The 19,645-nt window shown below is 43.4% G+C and overlaps 3 protein-coding genes across 4 annotated transcripts in view; 1 reads left to right on the forward strand and 2 right to left on the reverse strand.

Annotated features, from left to right (window-relative positions):
• The window catches only part of fbxo18 (F-box DNA helicase 1), a 49,088-nt gene extending 38,374 nt beyond the window's left edge, over window positions 1-10,714 (reverse strand). Inside the window, exons 1-15 of the mRNA XM_023967137.2 lie at window positions 10,347-10,714; window positions 9,976-10,134; window positions 9,326-9,843; window positions 9,068-9,198; window positions 8,837-8,972; window positions 8,563-8,747; window positions 8,394-8,468; window positions 8,217-8,308; window positions 7,704-7,872; window positions 7,378-7,597; window positions 7,123-7,210; window positions 6,953-7,039; window positions 6,695-6,831; window positions 6,511-6,607; window positions 1,890-1,894 (exon numbers count right to left, since the gene is read on the reverse strand). Coding sequence (XP_023822905.1) covers window positions 1,890-1,894; window positions 6,511-6,607; window positions 6,695-6,831; window positions 6,953-7,039; window positions 7,123-7,210; window positions 7,378-7,597; window positions 7,704-7,872; window positions 8,217-8,308; window positions 8,394-8,468; window positions 8,563-8,747; window positions 8,837-8,972; window positions 9,068-9,198; window positions 9,326-9,843; window positions 9,976-10,134; window positions 10,347-10,368 — 2,121 coding nt within the window. The 5' untranslated portion in view covers window positions 10,369-10,714. The remainder of the gene's footprint in view (window positions 1-1,889; window positions 1,895-6,510; window positions 6,608-6,694; window positions 6,832-6,952; window positions 7,040-7,122; window positions 7,211-7,377; window positions 7,598-7,703; window positions 7,873-8,216; window positions 8,309-8,393; window positions 8,469-8,562; window positions 8,748-8,836; window positions 8,973-9,067; window positions 9,199-9,325; window positions 9,844-9,975; window positions 10,135-10,346) is intronic.
• A 71-nt stretch (window positions 10,715-10,785) lies between these two features.
• LOC111949778 (ADP-sugar pyrophosphatase) lies at window positions 10,786-14,875 on the reverse strand. 2 transcript variants are annotated; one of them, XM_023967130.2, is made up of 10 exons: window positions 14,773-14,875; window positions 13,128-13,224; window positions 12,959-13,026; window positions 12,816-12,865; window positions 12,634-12,741; window positions 12,405-12,500; window positions 12,063-12,164; window positions 11,904-11,912; window positions 11,752-11,805; window positions 10,786-11,596 (listed from the first exon to the last, which is right to left on the reverse strand). In XM_023967130.2, exons 2-10 carry the CDS (start codon window positions 13,176-13,178, stop codon window positions 11,487-11,489), a joined length of 648 nt encoding a protein of 215 aa, XP_023822898.1. In that variant the 5' UTR covers window positions 13,179-13,224; window positions 14,773-14,875; the 3' UTR covers window positions 10,786-11,486. The 2 variants fall into 2 exon arrangements, with proteins under 2 accessions (XP_023822898.1, XP_070290351.1); XM_070434250.1 differs by lacking the exon at window positions 11,904-11,912 and having other exon boundaries at window positions 12,052-12,164; window positions 14,773-14,874.
• Window positions 14,876-15,055: 180 nt separating this feature from the next.
• Window positions 15,056-19,645, forward strand: part of cdc123 (cell division cycle 123 homolog (S. cerevisiae)) — a 32,560-nt gene continuing 27,970 nt past the window's right edge. Inside the window, 6 exon segments of the mRNA XM_023967107.2 lie at window positions 15,056-15,183; window positions 15,823-15,894; window positions 16,411-16,471; window positions 16,607-16,639; window positions 16,761-16,856; window positions 16,977-17,083. Of these exon segments, the coding sequence (XP_023822875.1) occupies window positions 15,110-15,183; window positions 15,823-15,894; window positions 16,411-16,471; window positions 16,607-16,639; window positions 16,761-16,856; window positions 16,977-17,083 (443 nt within the window). The 5' untranslated portion in view covers window positions 15,056-15,109.

Raw genomic sequence — 19,645 nt, forward strand, 5'->3', positions numbered from 1 at the left:
TAAGCCTCTAGACTTCTGATCCTTTGTAATGGTTATGCCTAAATATGTAAGTTCTTCTTTTACTGGAATACCATAATATGAAGGTGTCACACAATCTTTGACAGCCATGAGTTCACATTTATTAATGTTAAGATATAGACCAGACGCTTTGGAAAAGGATTGTATCACATTGATCGATATGGGAATTTGGTTAGCATCTTTCAGAAAAAGTGTAGTATCGTCAGCCAGCTGGCTTATAATCATTTCTTTACCGGRTATGGAAATACCTTGTACAGGACTATTATTTAAAGAATTTGCAAGAAGTTGGGTGATTAATAAAAACAGGTAKGGAGAGATAGGACAACCTTGCCTAATTCCTCTCTTTAACTCAAATCTAGGTGAGGTGCCATATTTCAATTTGATAGAGCTGTTAACATTTGCACAAAGTCTTAATAGCCTTACAGAAAAAATCCCCAAAGCCAAGTCTCTCAAGGGAGTGGAAGAGGAACTGATGCTCTACTGTGTCAAATGCTTTATAAAAATCTAAAAATAATATGAAGCTATCCTCGGTTATTAGGTCTGAGTAGTCAAGTATGTCTAATACTAGTCTGACATTGTTAGAAATATGTCTGTTCCTCATGAAGCCAGACTGTGTTTCATCAATGATTGCATCCAGGACTTCTTTAATTATTTTTGCAAGTAGTAAGGCTTATAGTCATCTTATAGTCATCTTATAGTCATCTTATCTTATAGTCATTATTAAGAAGACAAATTGGACGCCAGTTATCGATGAGCAGCACCTCTTTTTTAGGCTTAGGTATCAGTGTTATTAACCCCTGACTCATTGTAGGAGGGAGGAGATGTGTGTTATGTGTTAGGCTATTAGTAGGTTGTGTTGTACTTACTAGTACCCAGTGTTCGCGGGGACCGACATGCCAATCAACCTGCTATCTGCCAATCACGGGAATGCCTGGAATGTTCTGATCTCTCTTTTGACGAACATAGCAAGACTGTTTCAAGGATAGCTTTTTTCCATCTACGTAACATTGCAAAAATCAGAAACTTTCTGTCCAAAAATGATGCAGAAAAATTAATCCATGCTTTTGTTACTTCTAGGTTAGACTACTGCAATGCTCTACTTTCCGGCTACCCGGATAAAGCACTAAATAAACTTTAGTTAGTGCTAAATACGGCTGCTAGAATCCTGACTAGAACCAAAAAATTGGATCATATTACTCCAGTGCTAGCCTCCCTACACTGGCTTCCTGTTAAGGCAAGGGCTGATTTCAAGGTTTTACTGCTAACCTACAAAGCATTACATYGGCTTGCTCCTACCTATCTTTCCGATTTGGTCCTGCCGTACATATCTACACGTACGCTACGGTCACAAGACCTCCTAATTGTCCCTAGAATTTCTAAGCAAACAGCTGGAGGCAGGGCTTTCTCCTATAGAGCTCCATTTTTATGGAARGGTCTGCCTACCCATGTGAGAGACGCAGACTCMGTCTCAACTTTTCTTTTGTGTTTAAATTTTACCCCCTTTTTCTCCCCAATTTCGTGGTATCCAATTGTTAGTAATTACTATCTTGTCTCATCGCTACGACTCCCGTACGGGCTCGGGAGAGACGAAGGTCGAAAGCCATGCGTCCTCCGAAACACAACCCAACCAAGCCGCACTGCTTCTTAACACAGCGCGCATCCAACCCGGAAGCCAGCCGCACCAATGTGTCGGAGGAAACACCGTGCACCTGGCGGCCTTGGTTAGCGCGCACTGCCCCCAGCCCGCCACAGGAGTCGCTGGAGCGCGATGAGACAAGGATATCCCTACCGGCCAAACCCTCCCTAACCCGGACGACGCTAGGCCAATTGTGCGTCGCCCCACGGACCTCCCGGTCGCGGCCGGATGCGACAGAGCCTGGGCGCGAACCCAGACTCTCTGGTGGCACAGCTAGCGCTGCGATGCAGTGCCCTAGACCACTGCGCCACCCGGGAGGCCCCCGACTCGGTCTCAACTTTTCAGTCTTTACTGAAGACTCATCTCTTCAGTGGGTCATATGATTGAGTGTAGTCTGGCCCAGGAGTGTGAAGGTGAACTGAAAGGCTCTGGAGCAATGAACCGCCCTTGCTGTCTCTGCCTGGCCGGTTCCCCTCTCCCCACTGGGATTCTCTGCCTCTCTCTTTGTGGGCTATACTCTGCCTTGTCTCYGGATGGTAAGTTGGTGGTTGAAGATATCCCTCTAGTGGTGTGGGGGCTGTGCTTTGGCAAAGTGGGTGGGGTTATATCCTTCCTGTTTGGCCCTGCCCGGGGGTATCATCGGATAGGGCCACAGTGTCCCCTGACCCCTCCTGTCTCAGCCTCCAGTATTTATGCTGCAGTAATTTATGTGTCGGGGGGCTAGGGTCAGTTTGTTATATCTAGAGTACTTCTCCTGTCTTATCCGGTGTCCTGTGTGAATTTAAGTGTGCTCTCTCTAATTCTCTCTTTCTGTCTCTCGGAGGACCTGAGCCCTAGGACCATGCCTCAGGACTACCTAGCATGATGACTCCTTGCTGTCCCCAGTCCACCTGGCCGTGCTGCTGCTCCAGTTTCAACTGTTCTGCCTGCGGCTATGGAACCCTGACCTGTTCACCGGACGTGCTACCTGTCCCAGACCTGCTGTTTTCAACTCTCTAGAGACAGCAGGAGCGGTAGAGATACTCTTAATGATCGGCTATGAAAAGCCAACTGACATTTACTCCTGAGGTGCTGACTTGCTGCACCCTCGACAACTACTGTGATTATTATTATTTGACCATGCTGGTCATTTATGAACATTTGAACATCTTGGCCATGTTCTGTTATAATCTCCACCCGGCACAGCCAGAAGAGSACTGGCCACCCCCATAGCCTGGTTCCTCTCTAGGTTTCTTCCTAGGTTTTGGCCTTTCTAGGGAGTTGTTCCTAGCCACCGTGCTTCTACACCTGCATTGCTTGCTGTTTMGGGTTTTAGGCTGGGTTTCTGTACAGCACTTTGAGATATCAGCTGATGTAAGAAGGGCTATATAAATACATTTGATTTGATTCTGATGACCGAGTGGTGTGGAGGGGGGTTGGGCAGGGGGATGGAGCATTGGAAGTTAAGACCGGGTTTAGCCATTGTTCTTCCTGTCTTACGTCTGGGCTTCACAAGAGAAGGTCACGGTTGCTTTGTGGGGTATCTTTCATTTATTTGGCGTGGGCTACAGCCAAACAGTAGTCTGTGTAAAGTTGGGTTAATAAACCGTCAATTCGTAAACTCAATCCTCTGTCTGGACAATTGTTCCTTTATGATCTAGTCCGGTCATTACAATATATATATATACACACACACACACACACACACACACAATTTTCTCCATTTGAATTACATTGATCAAAAACTCATAGCAACAATATATTGCATCTTTGATGTCACGAATGGAACAGCCTGGTGGTGGCGGCAGTGAACTACAACCTCTGTTTACCGGCATGCACGTTGTCGAAATGCGAGAAGATGGGAAGAAGCCGTTTCGTGAGGATACGGCGGGTAGATTGGGCAAGGGGAACACCTGGCGTTTCAGTCATATGCGGGGCTCAATTTCCCCTAAACGATTGCTACCAACAGTGGAAGAGTGATAAAAACAATGCTAGCCAGCTAAGTGCACCGGGCCATGCAAAACAAACTGGCCCACTTACACGTATATAGCATGGTGTTTGGGGATGGAATAAGCTCGCTAACGTTATCTAGCAAGCAAGCTACAACAACTCCAACAGAATACTGCACGTTTTACAGAAACATTTTTCGTCAAATACCAATCTGATTAATGTAATTGTTTATTTCAAGGTATGACTAATTTTGCTGAACTGCCCGACCTTTATTTCCCGATATAACCTGCAGGATATCATGGTAGCTAATGATTGTGTTAGCCATTATACCTAGATTGACTGCTGCTAGTGGTAGCACTCAGGTTAGCATGTGGATAGCTATAATACCATATGCCAACAAGAGTTTTAACCGGTTTGGTTAAAGACGTTCAATATCTACTGTGATGGTGAAGGTTTATCTTGATTTTGTTTAACAGTAGGAGAAATACTGATGTGCTGAACTGCTTATAAGTTATGTGTTTCAAGGCTGCTAGTAGGGGTAAATCAGGGGTGTAAAAGGAGCTATGCTAAAAGCTGTATTTCTTTTTTATTTAAATAGGCAAGTTAAGAACAAATTCTTATTTACAATGACGGCCTACCGGGGAACAGTGCCTTGTTCAGAGGCAGAACGACAGATTTTTACCTTGTCAGCTCAGGGATTCGATCCAAAAACTTTTCGGTTACTTGCCCAACACTCTAACCACTAGGCTACCTGCCTGTATAGGTGACACTTTTTTTTTTAGCTGAGCTGACCAATTTTTTGTTGTTGTAAAAAAATTGTACTCATCGATATGTCGGTCTTCACCGTCTTATGTGGACAGTGGCTTCACTCCTCGTGTAGTGCTCCCCTTTAGGTCACTTTTCCGACATATCTTCGGTCAAGTAAAATATACAATTCTCCCAAAATAGAAATGTAAAGTGATGTCGTATTGGGACTTTGTTTGAAGGATGAAACAAATCAGAATGTTGAATAYCAACCTAATTCTGCAATCTTCCCTTTACAACAAACTGATCTAATCAGAACCAAATAAGAGCATAGTAGTCATGGAACACCATGGATATTTTACCGGCATGTTTACACACTTCAGAAAATCTACTTTAGACCTAGAAATATGAAGTAGGTGGACAAAGTAAACAACATAGTGGGTCACTTTCAGTGACAACTAAGAGCGATGAAGCGTGAGGCTAAACTCCTTTGTTTTGGTCCCATACCTACCGCTCTAAGAGCAAAAATTGAACCCATGCGAAGATGCTGTGTGTGWAGGTGTGAGAGCGAAGTCTTGCATCTTGCTTAACGCAACGTCATTTTGCTGAGTCAACCTTCAAAAGGCCCAGTGCAGCCGTTCTTATATATCATTTCTGCGTAACAATTAAGTCCTTTACTGTCATAGTTTTACATTAAAATGGTCACAAAGAAAAATAGATTTTTAGCAAAAAACTATTTTTCAAGCAAGAATGTTGCTGTCTGAGTAGGGAGGGAAGGGCACCAAAGCGGTGCATTAACCACAGAGTGGATCAATCCCCAGAGCGGAGTGGTCTAATGGGAGGGATGTGTAATCTGAAAAGTAGCTGTTATTAGCCGAGAGGTTTGGAACTCTATTTGTTATTATATTAATGTATACGGCCTGGTGATGTTACCAGGCAAGCCAAAACTCCACCCGGGAAAGTGACATTATGAACAAAAATCACAGTAGTAATCTTTCCCCATTGAAAGCAGTGCAGCCAAGCCTGAATTCAAGCAATATGGACACACATAGTTTAAATTGGGATTATAGCTCCTGTCCAAATGTTGTGAATCATATACTCGTTGGCCAGTTTATTAGGTACACCACCTCGTTCACAAAAATGGTTCACTCCTACAGACAGTGAGATGAGTGGCCTTGGCTTGCTACATAAAACAGGCAGACAAGTCATTGCAGGATTCAGAGAATAGAATCTGCAAAACGAGTGACCTAAGAGACTGAGCGTGGTATGATCGTCGGTGCCAGGCGTGCCGGTTCCAGTATCTCAGAAACAAGAAGCGGCTTTAGTAGGTACGCAATCACCAACAGTGGACAATTGAGTGGGGAAACATCACCTGGTCTGACGAATCCAGGTTCCTGTTGTGTCATGCTGATGGCTGAGTCAGGATTTGGCGTAAGCAGCATGTGTCCATGGCCCCATAGTGCCTGGTATCAACAGTACAGGCTGGTGGCGGTGGTATGATGGTGTGGGGAATGTTTTCCRTGCATACAATAGGTCCGTTGATACCAAGTGAGCAATGTTTCCATGCCCCGAAAAATTCAGGTTGTTCGTGGATGTAAAGGGGGGTCCGACCAGGTACTAGATGGGTGTACCTAATAAACTAGCTACTAAGTGTATATTCATGTCATAGTCACCAGTCAACTCCATTACAATCAAAGGTTACTTAAACTTCAACCAGTGAATGCTTGCGATGGCTAGCTATGCTAGCTCTTCTACCAGTCTGTRTTAATMAGTTTTWGCATGCTAATAGAACACTTTTATATTTTTAAGGGGTATGCAGTAGGTTGATAACAATATCACCAAAGTATGTTGCATTGGACATTTCAAACAACATTGCCAGCTAATGAGAAAACAGGCATGCCATTTAATTTAGAGAATGAATAAGATTGGACTAGGCAACCTTMGGGATAATTTGAATGGGTGCCAACGGCAGATTGAGGAATTTTTTAATCCGTGCCCAAGTACAAACCCACGTTAACATAGTGGGCCAGGAAATAACACTGACTTTAAAAAATTGCCACTTTTACAGTGTTAACTGTAAAATATCAGCTGTTAGTTGTACAATATGATACAAAACACAGGAAAACAGATTTGACTGCACCAGGCCTTTAACTGTCATTAGAGTCCTGTGTTCCTTCACTCACCGTCTTGTTTTCCTCCTACCAGAATCTTCTTCACTTTCTTACACACTTGGAGAATCGTGGCTCCAATGTAGGCAATCTCCGAACCAAACCGAAAGCTCTGAGAAGAGAAAGAATACATATTCAATACACACACTGAGCTTTTGTGTAGTGAGTATATACCTGAGCGAGGGAGAAGTGTGTGTACCTGGGTGAGGTAGTAGAGGTGTGTGTGTTCCACCAGGTTCAGGGCATTGACTGCTCCTCTGAAGGTATAGATCTGCTGGTGAGGGTCTCCCACCAGGATCTTCCCACAGTGCTGAGGTAGCATGATGTCCATGATGGCTAAGACACACACACACACTTATCATGGACCTGCTAACAGACATGCTATCAGGTGAGTGGTGCCTGGTGCAGGTGTAATGTAGACCCAGGTTTGGTACAGTGGTGTAGTTGAGTCGTGTACCTGGAGTACAGTCCTGTGCCTCGTCTATAAAGATGACATCATACTTGTCCAGAGTCGGCCTCTGCAACTGCCACAGCTTCAGATACCCTGAAAGACATTCATTAAAGGACCCAATCCTAATGACATATTATTATGGAGTGAAAAAGCAAACAGATAGTTTTTGGGATTACCATCGTGGGTCATGTGGTGTGCATACTCCCTGGTCTCTTCTAAGGCAACCATTTTGTCCCAGATCCTCTGGGCATCCCTCGCAAACATCTGAAAAATAAAGGCCAGATTGTTCAATTGTGGAGATGACCGGTGTGTGACATGTTTGTGTGAATATCAGACCAAAACAGAGGAGAAGTTTGTGTTCTGGTGTGTGAATGTGTGGGGGATGTTTCTTTGGGAAGAGAGGTGTTTGTGGATTTGGGTATAACACTTACCCTTTTTGCATTGCGGTCAGGCACGGTCAATTTGCCATGTGTGTTTTTGTACGTGTTTGGGACGTGGTTGGGGGTGATGTGTGTGTCGACCGAGGCCATGTAGGTATTGAGGGTCAGGGTGACCACCTTGGCGTTGACGAAGCCCCCGCTGCCCTTAGGCAACACCCAGGCCACAGAGAAGGGCTTCACGTTACTAGACAACTTCTTCAGCTCCTGGTACCTGGGAGAGAGAGGGGACTGGGTGACTGATTGAACGGCTTTACTGAAAGACTGACGACAACCAGACATACGGAACAAAACTGTTCTAGACCGACAGACAAGCAGACCTCTTGCCGACGGCCCCGAAGGCCATGGAGTGGACCGTCCTGCAGTCCACGTTGCTGGGGAAACAGCGCTGGGCCTGGGTAGCCACAGACTTGTTGAAGGCCATGTAGAGGAAGTGGAGGTGTGGCCTCTGCTGGGCGTACCGAATCAGGGTGGTGGTCTTCCCTGTGCCTGGAACACAACAACAACCTTTAAACCCTACACTACATCACAGCAGGAACATTCACATATAGGGCACAATCAACAGCTCACAATGTGGGCTTTTCTTGTGAAGTGGGGTGGACCATTCATGTGTGTGTGTGTGTATCCACTTGAACTACTCTGCAATTGTCACGATATAGAAAGAGTACTCTCATCCTGAACTGATGAATCAGAATGAGCTGAACTGACAGGGTGAGGGTGCCCTCTAGCAACAATTCAGAGAATGCTAGCAAAAGTACCAACTCTATATCTAACTTGTTTTCTGTTAAAAAAACAGCTGTGCCATGATGTTGGTAGCAGCGATCTGGTGGTACCTGCGAAGGCCATGATCTTGACCACGTGGTCTCTATGGATGRCGTGGTTGAGGATCTGCTGCTGTTCGTGGGTCACCTGAACCTGGGCTCTCCTGGGAGAAAGAGGACTGGGCATGAGACTCAGGTTATTACTGATTCATTCAAAATACTTCCTTCCAGAAAGATATCAGTCCTCACCCACTCTGATTGGTTATTGCTGTGGGTAAAGCGTTCTCCATCAGGTGAAGGACATAGAAGATGTTGTAGTGCCACCTGGAGTGGAGGAAGGAGAACCGTCAATGTCCGCCTGTCTATCCATCTGTTTGTGCATGTCTATCTTTCATATCTATATAACTTCCATCTTGACCTGTTGCTGATGTTGATGTCGTTCCTCCTCATGGCGAGCAGCATGGTTGCCATGGCGCTGAGGTACTCCGTGATGGCGCTGGCTGAAGGGAGGCAGCCTCTGAGACAGACCACCAGGTCCAGAACATCTCCCACCCCGTCACACAGCACCAGCATAAGGGCCATGGCTGCCCACGGGTTAGGGCCCTGACAAACACACACAGTCCAATCAGATAAGCTCAGAAGTATAAAGTAGTTCCAACCGTGTGTGTGTGTGTGTGTGTGTGGCTACATACCCCCTCGATACCCTCCAGTTTGGGGAGTCTGTGTTTAATGCAGGCCTCAGCCTGAAGAAACAGACAATGTGTCCTTACACTCTGTAACACTGCCTCCGGCTTCACCTTCTGACTGGGCTTATACTGGGCCATGAACCTGGAGAAAAATTTAAAAAAATAAGAAAAAAACACACACACACACAGAATAGATCAGAAATGGCCCAAAGGAACAGTTTACAGTAGAGTCCTTACTCGACTATATGGAGGATGCTCTCCTGGTCGTCCTTTATGATTCTATGGGTTTCTAGGATGGCATTGATCTCCTTCACGGCGTCGATCTCCTTCTTCGTGTAGCGGTAATACAGCTTTTTCCAGGGCACAAACTACACACAGGGCCCAAAGACACAACTTAGACAAAAAAAATGTATACAGCACATCTATTAACATTCTTACACTAGCTTATCTTCATAACTTTAACCCTAACTTCCTCCCCCTGTCCCAGGCTCTCACCAGTGACTGGGTGACAATGTTCCTCCAGCGTTGGCAGACCAGGCTGACATTACAGTAGAGGTCCTCAGCTGGCAGAAGGCTCAACACCAGCATCAGCACCTCCTCTGGGAGGTCGTCCACGTGACCCTGGGGATGGGCCAGGCCCCTGCTGCTTCCCAAGAGGCCGTAGAGGGCGTCAGGCAGYGCCTCCACCTCCTCCTCATGGTGATTCATAAAGGCTGGGGCTGGATCTGACCAACAGCGCTCAAACTCCTTGTCGTCCCCAAACATGTCCGTTGTCAGCCCCTCCAGATAGTCCACCTTCTCATCCTCAGGTTCCTCCTTCATAGAGGTGGCTAGTGCCTCCTCCTCTTCCTCAATTGTCTCATTTTTGGGGATGAGCTCTCCATTGAGTCCCTCTGTCTTTATGGAACCTGGGCCCTGGGACAGGGCTGCTTTCTGAGGACTGAACACCTTGACCACACTGATCACAGGGAAAAACTTTGTGATCCCCTGCTGCTGCTTGTCATCACGTGCATCTGAGATCCAGGGAAGAGGAGAAGAGGGAGCAATTGGGGGGATGACAAGGTAAATGATATGTGTACAAAATGCTACATCATCCCTTAAGGTCTCAAGAGTTTAAAAAAACTAGAGACACAAATGTGCAGTACCTCTCTTTCTCTTTGTGGGTGTTCTGGGGTACAACCCACGGTTGGAGTTGCTGTGCCTGCGAGTGACGGAGTGGGGCTGTGTGAGGGGTTGGCTGCCCTCTGGTCTCCTACTGATTTCACGACACTCCTCTGAGTTCAGGTGCCTTCGCTTGGCTTTTCCTGCAACATCATTAGGGCTGTGATTACATCTCTACTACACGCTCTCACACACCTTCATGACACCAGTCCTGTGTTATGGGTCAGTACTGAGGAGAATGCGTACKGATTAACGTCGTAGAGTTAAGCTTACAGATGGGTGAGATGCATTAGAAAGTTACAGTAGTTGGCTAGCTAGCAATTGCCATTTACCATCCTCTGCCAAGCAGCATTACCTTTAGCGGACGTCTCCATCATGTTGTTTCAAGAACACCTGCCGATGTCCAATCATTCGTTTCCTGCTTTTTCGAAATAAACAAGTAATCTAAATGTTAGCGTATATGCTACATGCTAGCTAGTGTGAGCAGCCAAACAACCCTAGCCGGTATTTGGCTATCCCGTGTTCATATCAGCTAATGCAAAGTAAAGTTCGCTTGTGGATTTAGCCTGTTAGACATTCACCTTTTTAAATAATATGGAATATTACTGATATAATGTCGAGCATTCGTTGTCGTTAACACAGCTAGCTAAGCGTATATTGGCTACTTGGTTCTTCTTTGGGGAATTTACGGAGGATAAAGTTCAAAGTGTTGCTTGCACAGCGCCACCCATTAGTCAGTAGGAGAATAGCAAAAGGCAAAAGAGGCTGAAAAGAAAAGTAGGCCTACATGTTGCTATAAGAATAACATGTTTATTGACATCAAGTTAATTCAATTACTGATAATTGCTAAATAAAATGTGAGGCTCATCTGCATGTCAGCCTTATACCAGTAAGGAGACATCTACACCTATACCTTGGTCTAACAGAGCATTGGTGTGAACTAATGGATGTCAACATAAATGCACAAAAGTATTGCCGTTGCGAGTAACATCTTTCAAGGCACATTATTATAACAGTACCTTTTAAAATGTATTTTACAGTGAAGCTTAGTCATTTGAGTTAGTGAAAGTTAGGAATGTTSTAGTATGTACTCACAGTTATCATTTAGCAATTATATTCCTATCAGTGTAAGAATTTGTATTATCAGACAGCATGTAATATCACATTAATCACAAATATGGTATCTAATTATGACTATCCCCACAGGTAAAGGTGCATAGAGGTYTGGCGCATACCTCAATATAAAGAGAGAATAATACCGATAAAAGCGGTTGGTCTTGGATAATACAAGCTGTAGGGTAACACTCCATGAATCTCATGGACTGATCCCCAAGACAACAGCTTAAAGCCACAAAATGGCCACCCTGTTGACAGTTTCATCCCTGGCTTAGTCCATATTCGTAGTGTAACAGAGAGACTACAACAAAAGGAGTCGGAAGCCTAATACCCTCTCCCTCTATTCCCATCCATCTAGTCTACTCTCTCCACCCTTCTCTCACTGTTTGAGCACTCGGAGTTCATTAGGTTTAAAGAAGGCCTGGGACATCCCCATGCCGTAGATGTAAACCTTAGAGTCCACCACAATCTTCTCCTTCTTGATCAGGTCTGTAGGAGGGGGGGATCATGCAAATATTATCTCTTCAGGTAATCACTAGCAGAATATAATAACAGTAATAATATGCTTTTCTGTCTCAAATTGGATTCCATTATGACTTAAGAATTGTGTTATTGTGAAGAAGAAACTTCAAATCGTTGCTCACCATCAATTTCCCTCTGGAATTCATCAAGAGGTAGAAGGAGAACTTCAACAAATTCTGGAAGTAAAACAGAGGCCAGAATAAGATTTAGTTCAATGTTATTCTAATAGTGGAAAAATAACTAAAAGTGTGATTATAAAGAAAATAATATTTACCTCCATCACCTGGAAARGAGTAAAAGAGAGGGAGGAAAGCAGAGAAATAAGTACACATTTAGGACAACATGTACAATACATATCAGCTTGACAATAAATTTAAATTAAAAAAATTCATAACAGATTCATAACATTCCAAGAGTGTGACCCCTAACTTACCCAGCTGCTGTGTGGGGTTGGTGTTTTCAAGGTCGTCTCCATTGATGTTAACCATGACGATCTGTGTGGTGCAGTTAGAGAGGCCAGGGTCCAAGCAGGTCACTGCGAGGTCAGGAGGAGGGGGAGAGGAAAGGGGGGGATGAAGGGGAGTTCAAACTTGTAATCTGCTGTGTGTTACTGCCCCACTAGTCACTGACATCATACTGCACTCTCACATGCCCAATGGTAAAACTGGCAACTCAGAAGATCACAGGCATATTGAATTTGTCTTCGCTGATGGAACTGGTACATGGACATAATCTGCCCTGTGTTTTGAGCGTGTGTGTGTTCATAAGACCTTACCTGGGGTGACTCCTATCACCTCCCCCTTGTAACCAGTCTCCTCCTTCAGCTCTCGCAGAGCAGCAATCTCTGCACTCTCACCCTCGTCAATCAGACCTGAGCAACAGCAAAAACACCCATAGACAGCAAACACGGATATCAGAACACAGCAGGCAAAATACAGCAATGACAGGCCTACATACACTGCGTCTGAACAGAGTTTTGAGATGTGACTGTAAACCCATGTCACCTGCAGGGAACTCTAGGGTACAGCACCCTATTGGTGGACGGAATTGCTTCACCATGACAACGCAGTCTTTGTGGAGGGTCCTCTTCAGAAGGGCGATGATCCCCACACCTGGAATAAAACACAGGAATACATTTCTATAATGTCACTGCTTATCCATCAGCATGAAATGTATGTACACACACCATCTGCTGCATTGGCCTGTCTGGTTGTCCTTTTCGTAGTCTCCCAAGTTCTATTGAAAGACAAAAATGAATTGTAAAATGGAGAAGGGAAAAAAAGGTGTTTATCAAAAGTCGCTTATGGAACTCATTGAGCTGTTCCATACCTTGTGTTTCCAACAGGGTCCACATAGGTGGTCTTCTCAAGTTTCAACCATTTCCCAGATGCAATGACCTGAAGAGAATACCATTGAGTAATGTGATATTGCTAAACTTAGAGACTCTTCTGATAGGCATTTACACCACACAATGTGCATGTTATTGTATCATATCTACCTCCTCTTTTACAATGTGAGGTATGGTTGTCGATTTGGGAGGGTTGCTCATATTTCCAGTACTGTTCTCAGGGAAATGGATGGAGGATTTRGTTTGTCTGCCCAAATCCAGAAATGTTTTTGATTACATGCATGAGTTGATAATTAATAGAGGTATATGCAATGCAGATAGTTATACATAAACTTCATGGCAGGCCAGTTTTACCAACTTTTATTGTCCAACACAAGAAAGTTGATAGCAGCATGGCTGAAGAAGCTATCTAGCTAGCTAGTCTGATTAGGGGCGGCAGGTAGCCTAGTGGTTAGAGCATTGGGCCAGTAACCAAAGGGTTGCTAGATCAAATCCCCGAGCTGACAAGGTACAAATCTGTCATTCTACCCCTGAACAAGGCAGTTGTTCCTAGGCTGTCATTGTAAATAAGAATTCATTCTTAACCGACTTTCCTAGTTAAATAAAGGTAAAAATATATCATTTGTAAAAAAAAATTAAAAAAAAATTGGTATATACAACCTGAAACAAATGCCTGCAAAATCATATAAAAATGTTCCTTACAAGCCAGAATGTTGAATAAAATTACATTTAAAAATCAATCGTTCCAATCATTTTTCCACCATTCATTTTTCCCCATATGGGATTTTAGAATCCCTTAAAATAAGGCCTGGCATGACATTTTGATCAACATGTATCTCACTTTTGTTTATGTATTCAGCTTTATTTACTCTGATTCAAAAATGCTAGTTAACGTCAAAGTAGACATCTTGCAAGACGTCATCTTGTCTTAGAGAGATTTACACGGTTATCAAAACACAGCCTACCCGAAACACAGCCCTTATTTTAAATGTTTCTAAAATCCCTTAGGGGGYAAATGAATGGTAGAAAAACTATTGGAACCATTTCCCTGTTTGACAGCTAGGTTTTATGGGTATTATGACTCATACTGTGGTACTCTATGATTCGGTTTGGCACCTAGGTAATTGTATATTGGCCATGACAATGAAAATTGTATATTCTGAATCAGGGGTGGATGGAGAATATTTACACCCTTTTTTTTAATGGGTGAATTTTTCATTGTTTAATTTTTCTTATTCGGGTTTTCAATTTTTTAGATTAAGAATATAAKATTTTCATGGCATGCTTGGTTAAATAGTTATTGACGAGAGAACCTAATATCACACATAAAACGAACTTTACCTCGATGCTGAACTGAACCATTTAACTACCAGCTCACTAAAATGTTGGGTAAACAACGTTAGTTTTGACAAACCGCACAGAAAGCCGGTAGAGCAAGTTGATGTAATTGGATTCAACATTCTGGCTTGAAAAGAACATTCACACTATTTTGTAGGCATTAGTTTGAGGCTGTAACTTTGCTAACTAGTTAGCTATTTACTATACCAAGTAAATGTCTATTACAGCCTGATTAATTAGACTACTAAATTAGCTAGCTACCAAGCTAATTTCTCCGCACCATTGTGAGGGAAGTTTCTGATGAACTTTAAACATCCTTCACTATGGAGAGGAATTTAGTCCGCTAACTCATTCCTAGCAAGCCCCACATGCTGTTATGTAAATATTCTTAAAACATATCAATATATATTTTTTAAAGCATAGTTACTTCTAACTTGGATACATGTGCAGTACTCACATGAAGATTAAGTGGTTTTAGTCACAAGTCAAGTTAAAGAAGTGAAAACTCCCTGAGGAAAAAAAATTAAAGCCCCCAACATTGATCACGCCTACGTGTGCAACGCTAAAATAATCTCCCTCTCCTGAAAAATATTATAATACATTAGAGACGGCCTACAACCATTCCAGATAACCTAACCTGAATTATAATTCAATTAAATATTGGTAATAATTACAAGCCATTATAATTGTGTTGTTATGGAAAGGTTGTAAACTACATGGAAACCAATGTCAATCGCCTTTTTCTTAGGGGAACTATATGTGGCTGGACTCACTTCCGGTAAATCATTTGCAGTATGAAGAAGGAGCAAGTTGTAAATTGTCAGTTTTCGGTCTGGTATCCGATATTTAAGAAGCATACTATCAAAAGGTGAACTCCTTAACTTGACCAGCACAGTCTCAGATATGTTGTTGATCTCGTCACTCTCAAAAAACACTGGTTGTGCTATAATTTGGGTAGCTAACGTATAGTTTTCTGTTTAGCTAGCAAGCTGTGTTAGCCAATTCTCTCTCTGTGTGTGTGTGTGTGTGTGTGTGTGTGTGTGTGTGTGTGTGTGTGTGTGTGTGTGTGTGTGTGTGTGTGTGTGTGTGTGTGTGTGTGTGTGTGTGTGTGTGTGTGTGTGTGTGTGTGTGTGTGTGTGTGTGTGTGTGTGTGTGTGTGTGTGTGTGTGTGTGTGTGTGTGTGTGTGTGTGTGTGTGTGTGTGTGTGTGTGAGAGAGAGAGAGATATACCCGTGTGCGTCTGATATTTTAACACAGCCAAACTACTTTTATTAGCTAATTGTGAATTCTCACAAACAACACCTGTCCTTTACTGTTAAAACATTTTAATCTGTTAGAAGTGCCAGGTGTAAATGCTTGTGTGATGTTGTCATTTGTCATATTGTCATTGATATTGCATCAGCTCAATCTCTACCTTTGAGACTGTTTGTTTTCTCTTATCTTTGGTCAATACTAGTCTGATAGTTTGTGTTGTGTAGGCCTAATGTTTGGTGTTATCTTTCTTTCAGTTTGATTCTCCCACTGCCTCAGAATGTAATAGATTATTTGCTGGACGATGGAACACTAGTAGTATCTGGAGGGTAAGCGTAACTTTACTTACCCCTAAAGCACATACATCTAGTGTCCTGTATTCCCATACACTTGTGGGCAATTCCACGGTAACAGAATTACTCTTAGACACAAATTTTAAAATGCATTTAAAATTTAAAAAAAACATTGATTTCAAAGTTTAACATACCATAAAACGTTATGCACAATGACTACTTTGAAAAATTTACACAGTAAAAAAAAAACATACTGGTAAAAAATTGTGCAGATGCAAAGTGATAARGTAAAATCTCCCTCAGTTTTATTCTTTTGCCAAACTTTATCTGCACAGTTCTTCCTGTAAATGCGTTTTTGTATAKGTTTCTGTGGAATTTGTTGAAAGTAGTCCTTGTGCATTGAGTTCTATGGATTTTTAAAACTTTGAAATCAATGGGTTTTTTTGGCATACATTTTAAAGTGAAAAATCTGACTCTCAGCGTATTCTGTTACCGTAATTCTGTTGGAATTTCCCTTGGAATACTCACTGATAAAATCTCGCCTCATTCCAGGGACAACAACACTCAGCAAAACCAGACCAACGACAGTGACTCAGAGGAGGAAGACGTTCAGGTAATTTTGCTCCAGACAGAGGTGCACTCCATTTCGCTCTCTAGTAAAGTTGAGACTGAAAAGGCAGACTTTATGCTCAATGCTTGGCTGTTTGATTTACTGATCGATTAAATTTTCTTCTCTCAACAAAATTAGTGGTCAGATGATGAGACAACCACCACTGTAACAGTAAGTAATGTAGATAATGTTAAATATGATCAATCCATCTGCATATAAGTTTWGTCAAGTTTGTAATATGATATGCATACAGTGAATAGGTGGAGATTTGTTGTGATGCTTTGTGTTCCAGGCTCCAGAGTTCCCAGAATTCAACTCTAAAGTGCTGGAGGCCATCAACACCCTAGGTGGGTGTGTCTTTCCCAAACTGAACTGGAGTGCACCGCGGGTGAGASACYCAARCCTCTAACACCATCAATATAAGGTTAAAATACTGTCCACAGTGTGTCTGTCTGAGTGTTGATTTTGAGTGAATAAGTGTGTGTGTGTATTTCCTTCTCTCCTGCAGGATGCTAACTGGATTGCTCTGAACAGCTCCCTGCAGTGTCAGAGTCTGAGCGATATCTTCCTGCTCTTCAAGAGCTCTGACTTCATCACCCACGACCTCACACAGCCGTAAGAATCCCCTCCACGCACTCACATTCTCACTAGGGCTGTTGCATTGACTGTATTACCGCCACACCGACAGTCATGGGTCATGACTGCGGTCAAATTCCAGGTGACCGTTGAGTCACGTAATCTCCTATTATGCACTCTGGACATACGTTGATAGTACCCAACTCACTAACGACCTTCAGCTCGCTAATGGCCTGGTACTCAGCATTCTATTGTCCCTCCATCAGGTCCTAATGGTCTGGTACTCAGGGCTCTATTGTTCCTCCATCAGGTCCTAATGGCCTGGTACTCAGGACTCTATTGTTCCTCCATCAGGTTCTAATGGTCTGGTACTCAGCTCTCTAGAGAGGAATCCTGAACAGCTCCTGCAGTGTCCAGAGTCTGAGCGATATCTTTCCTGCGCTTTCAAGAGCTCTGACTTCATCAACCCAGCGACCTCAACCAGCGTAAGAATCCCCTCCACGACTCACATGTCCACTAGGGCTGTTTGCATGACTGTATTACCGCCAACTACGACAGTCATAGGGTCATGATCGCAGTCAAATTCCAGGTGACCGTTGAAGTTACGTAATTCCCTATTATGCCACTCTGGACATACAGTGGGGGAACAAAGTATTTGATACCACTGCCGATTTGTGCAGGTTTTCTACTTACAAAGCATGTAGAGGTCTGTAATTTTTATCATAGGTAACTTCAACTGTGAGAGACGGAATTAAAACAAAATCCAGAATAACATTGTATGATTTTTTAAAGTAATTAATTTGCAATTTTAATTGCATGACATAAGTATTTGATCACCTACCAACAGTAAGAATTCCGTCTCTACAGACTGTTTAGTTTTTTCTTTTTAAGAAGCCTCCTGTTCTCCACTCATTACTGTATTACTGCACTGTTGAACTCGTTACTGTATAAAAGACACCTGTCCACACACTCAATCAAACAGACTCCAACCTTCTCCACAATGGGCTAAGACCAGAGAGCTGTGTTAAGGACATCAGGGATAATTGTAGACTGTACAAGGTGGGATGGGCTACAGGACATAGGCAAGCAGCTTGGTGAGAAGGCAACAACTGTTGGCCACAATTATTAGAAAATGGAAGAAGTTCAAGATGACGGTCAATCACCTCGGTCTGGGGCTCCAGCAAGATCTCACTCGTGGGAGATCATGATCACGAAAGGAATGTGAGGATCAGCCCAGACTACACGGCGGACCTGGTCAATGACACTGAAGAGAGCTGGGACGCACAGTCTCAAAGAAAACCATTAGTAAACCACTACGCGTCATGGATTAAAACCCTGCAGCGAACAAGGTCCCCTGCTCAAGCCGCCAATGTCCAGGCCCGTCTGAAAGTTTGCCAATGACCATCTGGATGATCCAGAGGAGGAATGGGAGAAGGTCATGTGGTCTGATGAGACAAAAATAGGAGCTTTTTGCTCTAAACTCCACTCGCGTGTTTGGAGGAAGAAAGGATGAGTACAACCCCCAAGAACACATCCAACCGTGAAGCATGGAGGTGGAAACATCATTCTTGGGGATGCTTTTTTTGCAAAGGGGACAGGACGACTGCACAGTATTGAGGGGAGGATGGATGGGGCCATGTATCGCGAGATCTTGACCAACAACCTCCTTCCCTCAGTAAGAGCATTGAAGATGGGTCGTGGCTGGGTCTTCCAGCATGACAACGACCCGAAACACAACCAGCCAGGGCAACTAAGGAGTGGCTCTAAGAAGCATCTCAAGGTCTGGCAGTGGCCTAGCCAGTCTCCAGACCTGAACCAATAGAAAATCTTTGGAGGGAGCTGAAAGTCCGTATTGCCAGCGACAAGCCCCCGAAACCTGAAGGATCTGGAGAAGGGTCTGTATGGAGGAGTGGGCCAAAATCCCTGCTGCAGTGTGTGCAAACTGGTCAAGAACTACAGGAAACGTATGATTCTGTAATTGCAAACTAAGGTTTCTGTACCAAATATTAAGTTCTGCTTTTCTGATGTATCAATACTTATGTCATGCAATAAAATGCAAATTAATTACTTAACAAATCCATACAATGTGATTTTCTGGATTTTTTGTTTTAGATTTCTTCTCTCACAAGTTTGAAGTGTACCTATGATAAATTACGACCTCTACATGCTTGTAAGTAAGGAAAAACTGCAAAATCGTCAGTGTATGAAATACCTTGTTCTCTCCCACTGTACGTTGATAGTACCCACTCACTAGACGACCTTCCTCGCTAATGCCTGGTACTCAGCATTCTATTGTCCCTCCAATCAGGTTTCCTAATGAGTCTGGACTCAGGCTTATTGTTCCTCCATCAGGTCTAAATGCCTGGTACAGCGACTCTATTGTTTCCTCCATCAGGTTCCTAATGGTCTGGTAATCAAGCTTCTATTGTTCCCTCCATAGGTTCCTAATGGCCTGGTACTCAGGGCTCTAATTGTCCTCCATCAGGTTACCATGGTCTGGTACTTCGGGGCCTCCTATTGTTCTACCATCAGGTCCTAATGGCCTGGTCTCAGGATCTATTTGTCCTCCATCAGGTTCTAATGGTCTGGGTACTCAGGCTT

The sequence above is a fragment of the Salvelinus sp. IW2-2015 genome, linkage group LG3 (genome assembly GCF_002910315.2).
Source record: "Salvelinus sp. IW2-2015 linkage group LG3, ASM291031v2, whole genome shotgun sequence".
NCBI classification, from domain to species: domain Eukaryota; kingdom Metazoa; phylum Chordata; class Actinopteri; order Salmoniformes; family Salmonidae; genus Salvelinus; species Salvelinus sp. IW2-2015.

Coding starts and splice junctions, on each gene's coding strand:
- LOC111949778 (XM_023967130.2), bottom strand. CDS start 13,178: ATGAGCAACCCTCCCAAATCGACAACCATACCTCACATTGTAAAAGAG. Junction 12,742..12,815: donor ACAGGCCAATGCAGCAGATG/GTGTGTGTACAT, acceptor GTTTTATTCCAG/GTGTGGGGATCATCGCCCTT. Junction 12,501..12,633: donor TACCCTAGAGTTCCCTGCAG/GTGACATGGGTT, acceptor GCTGTTGCTCAG/GTCTGATTGACGAGGGTGAG.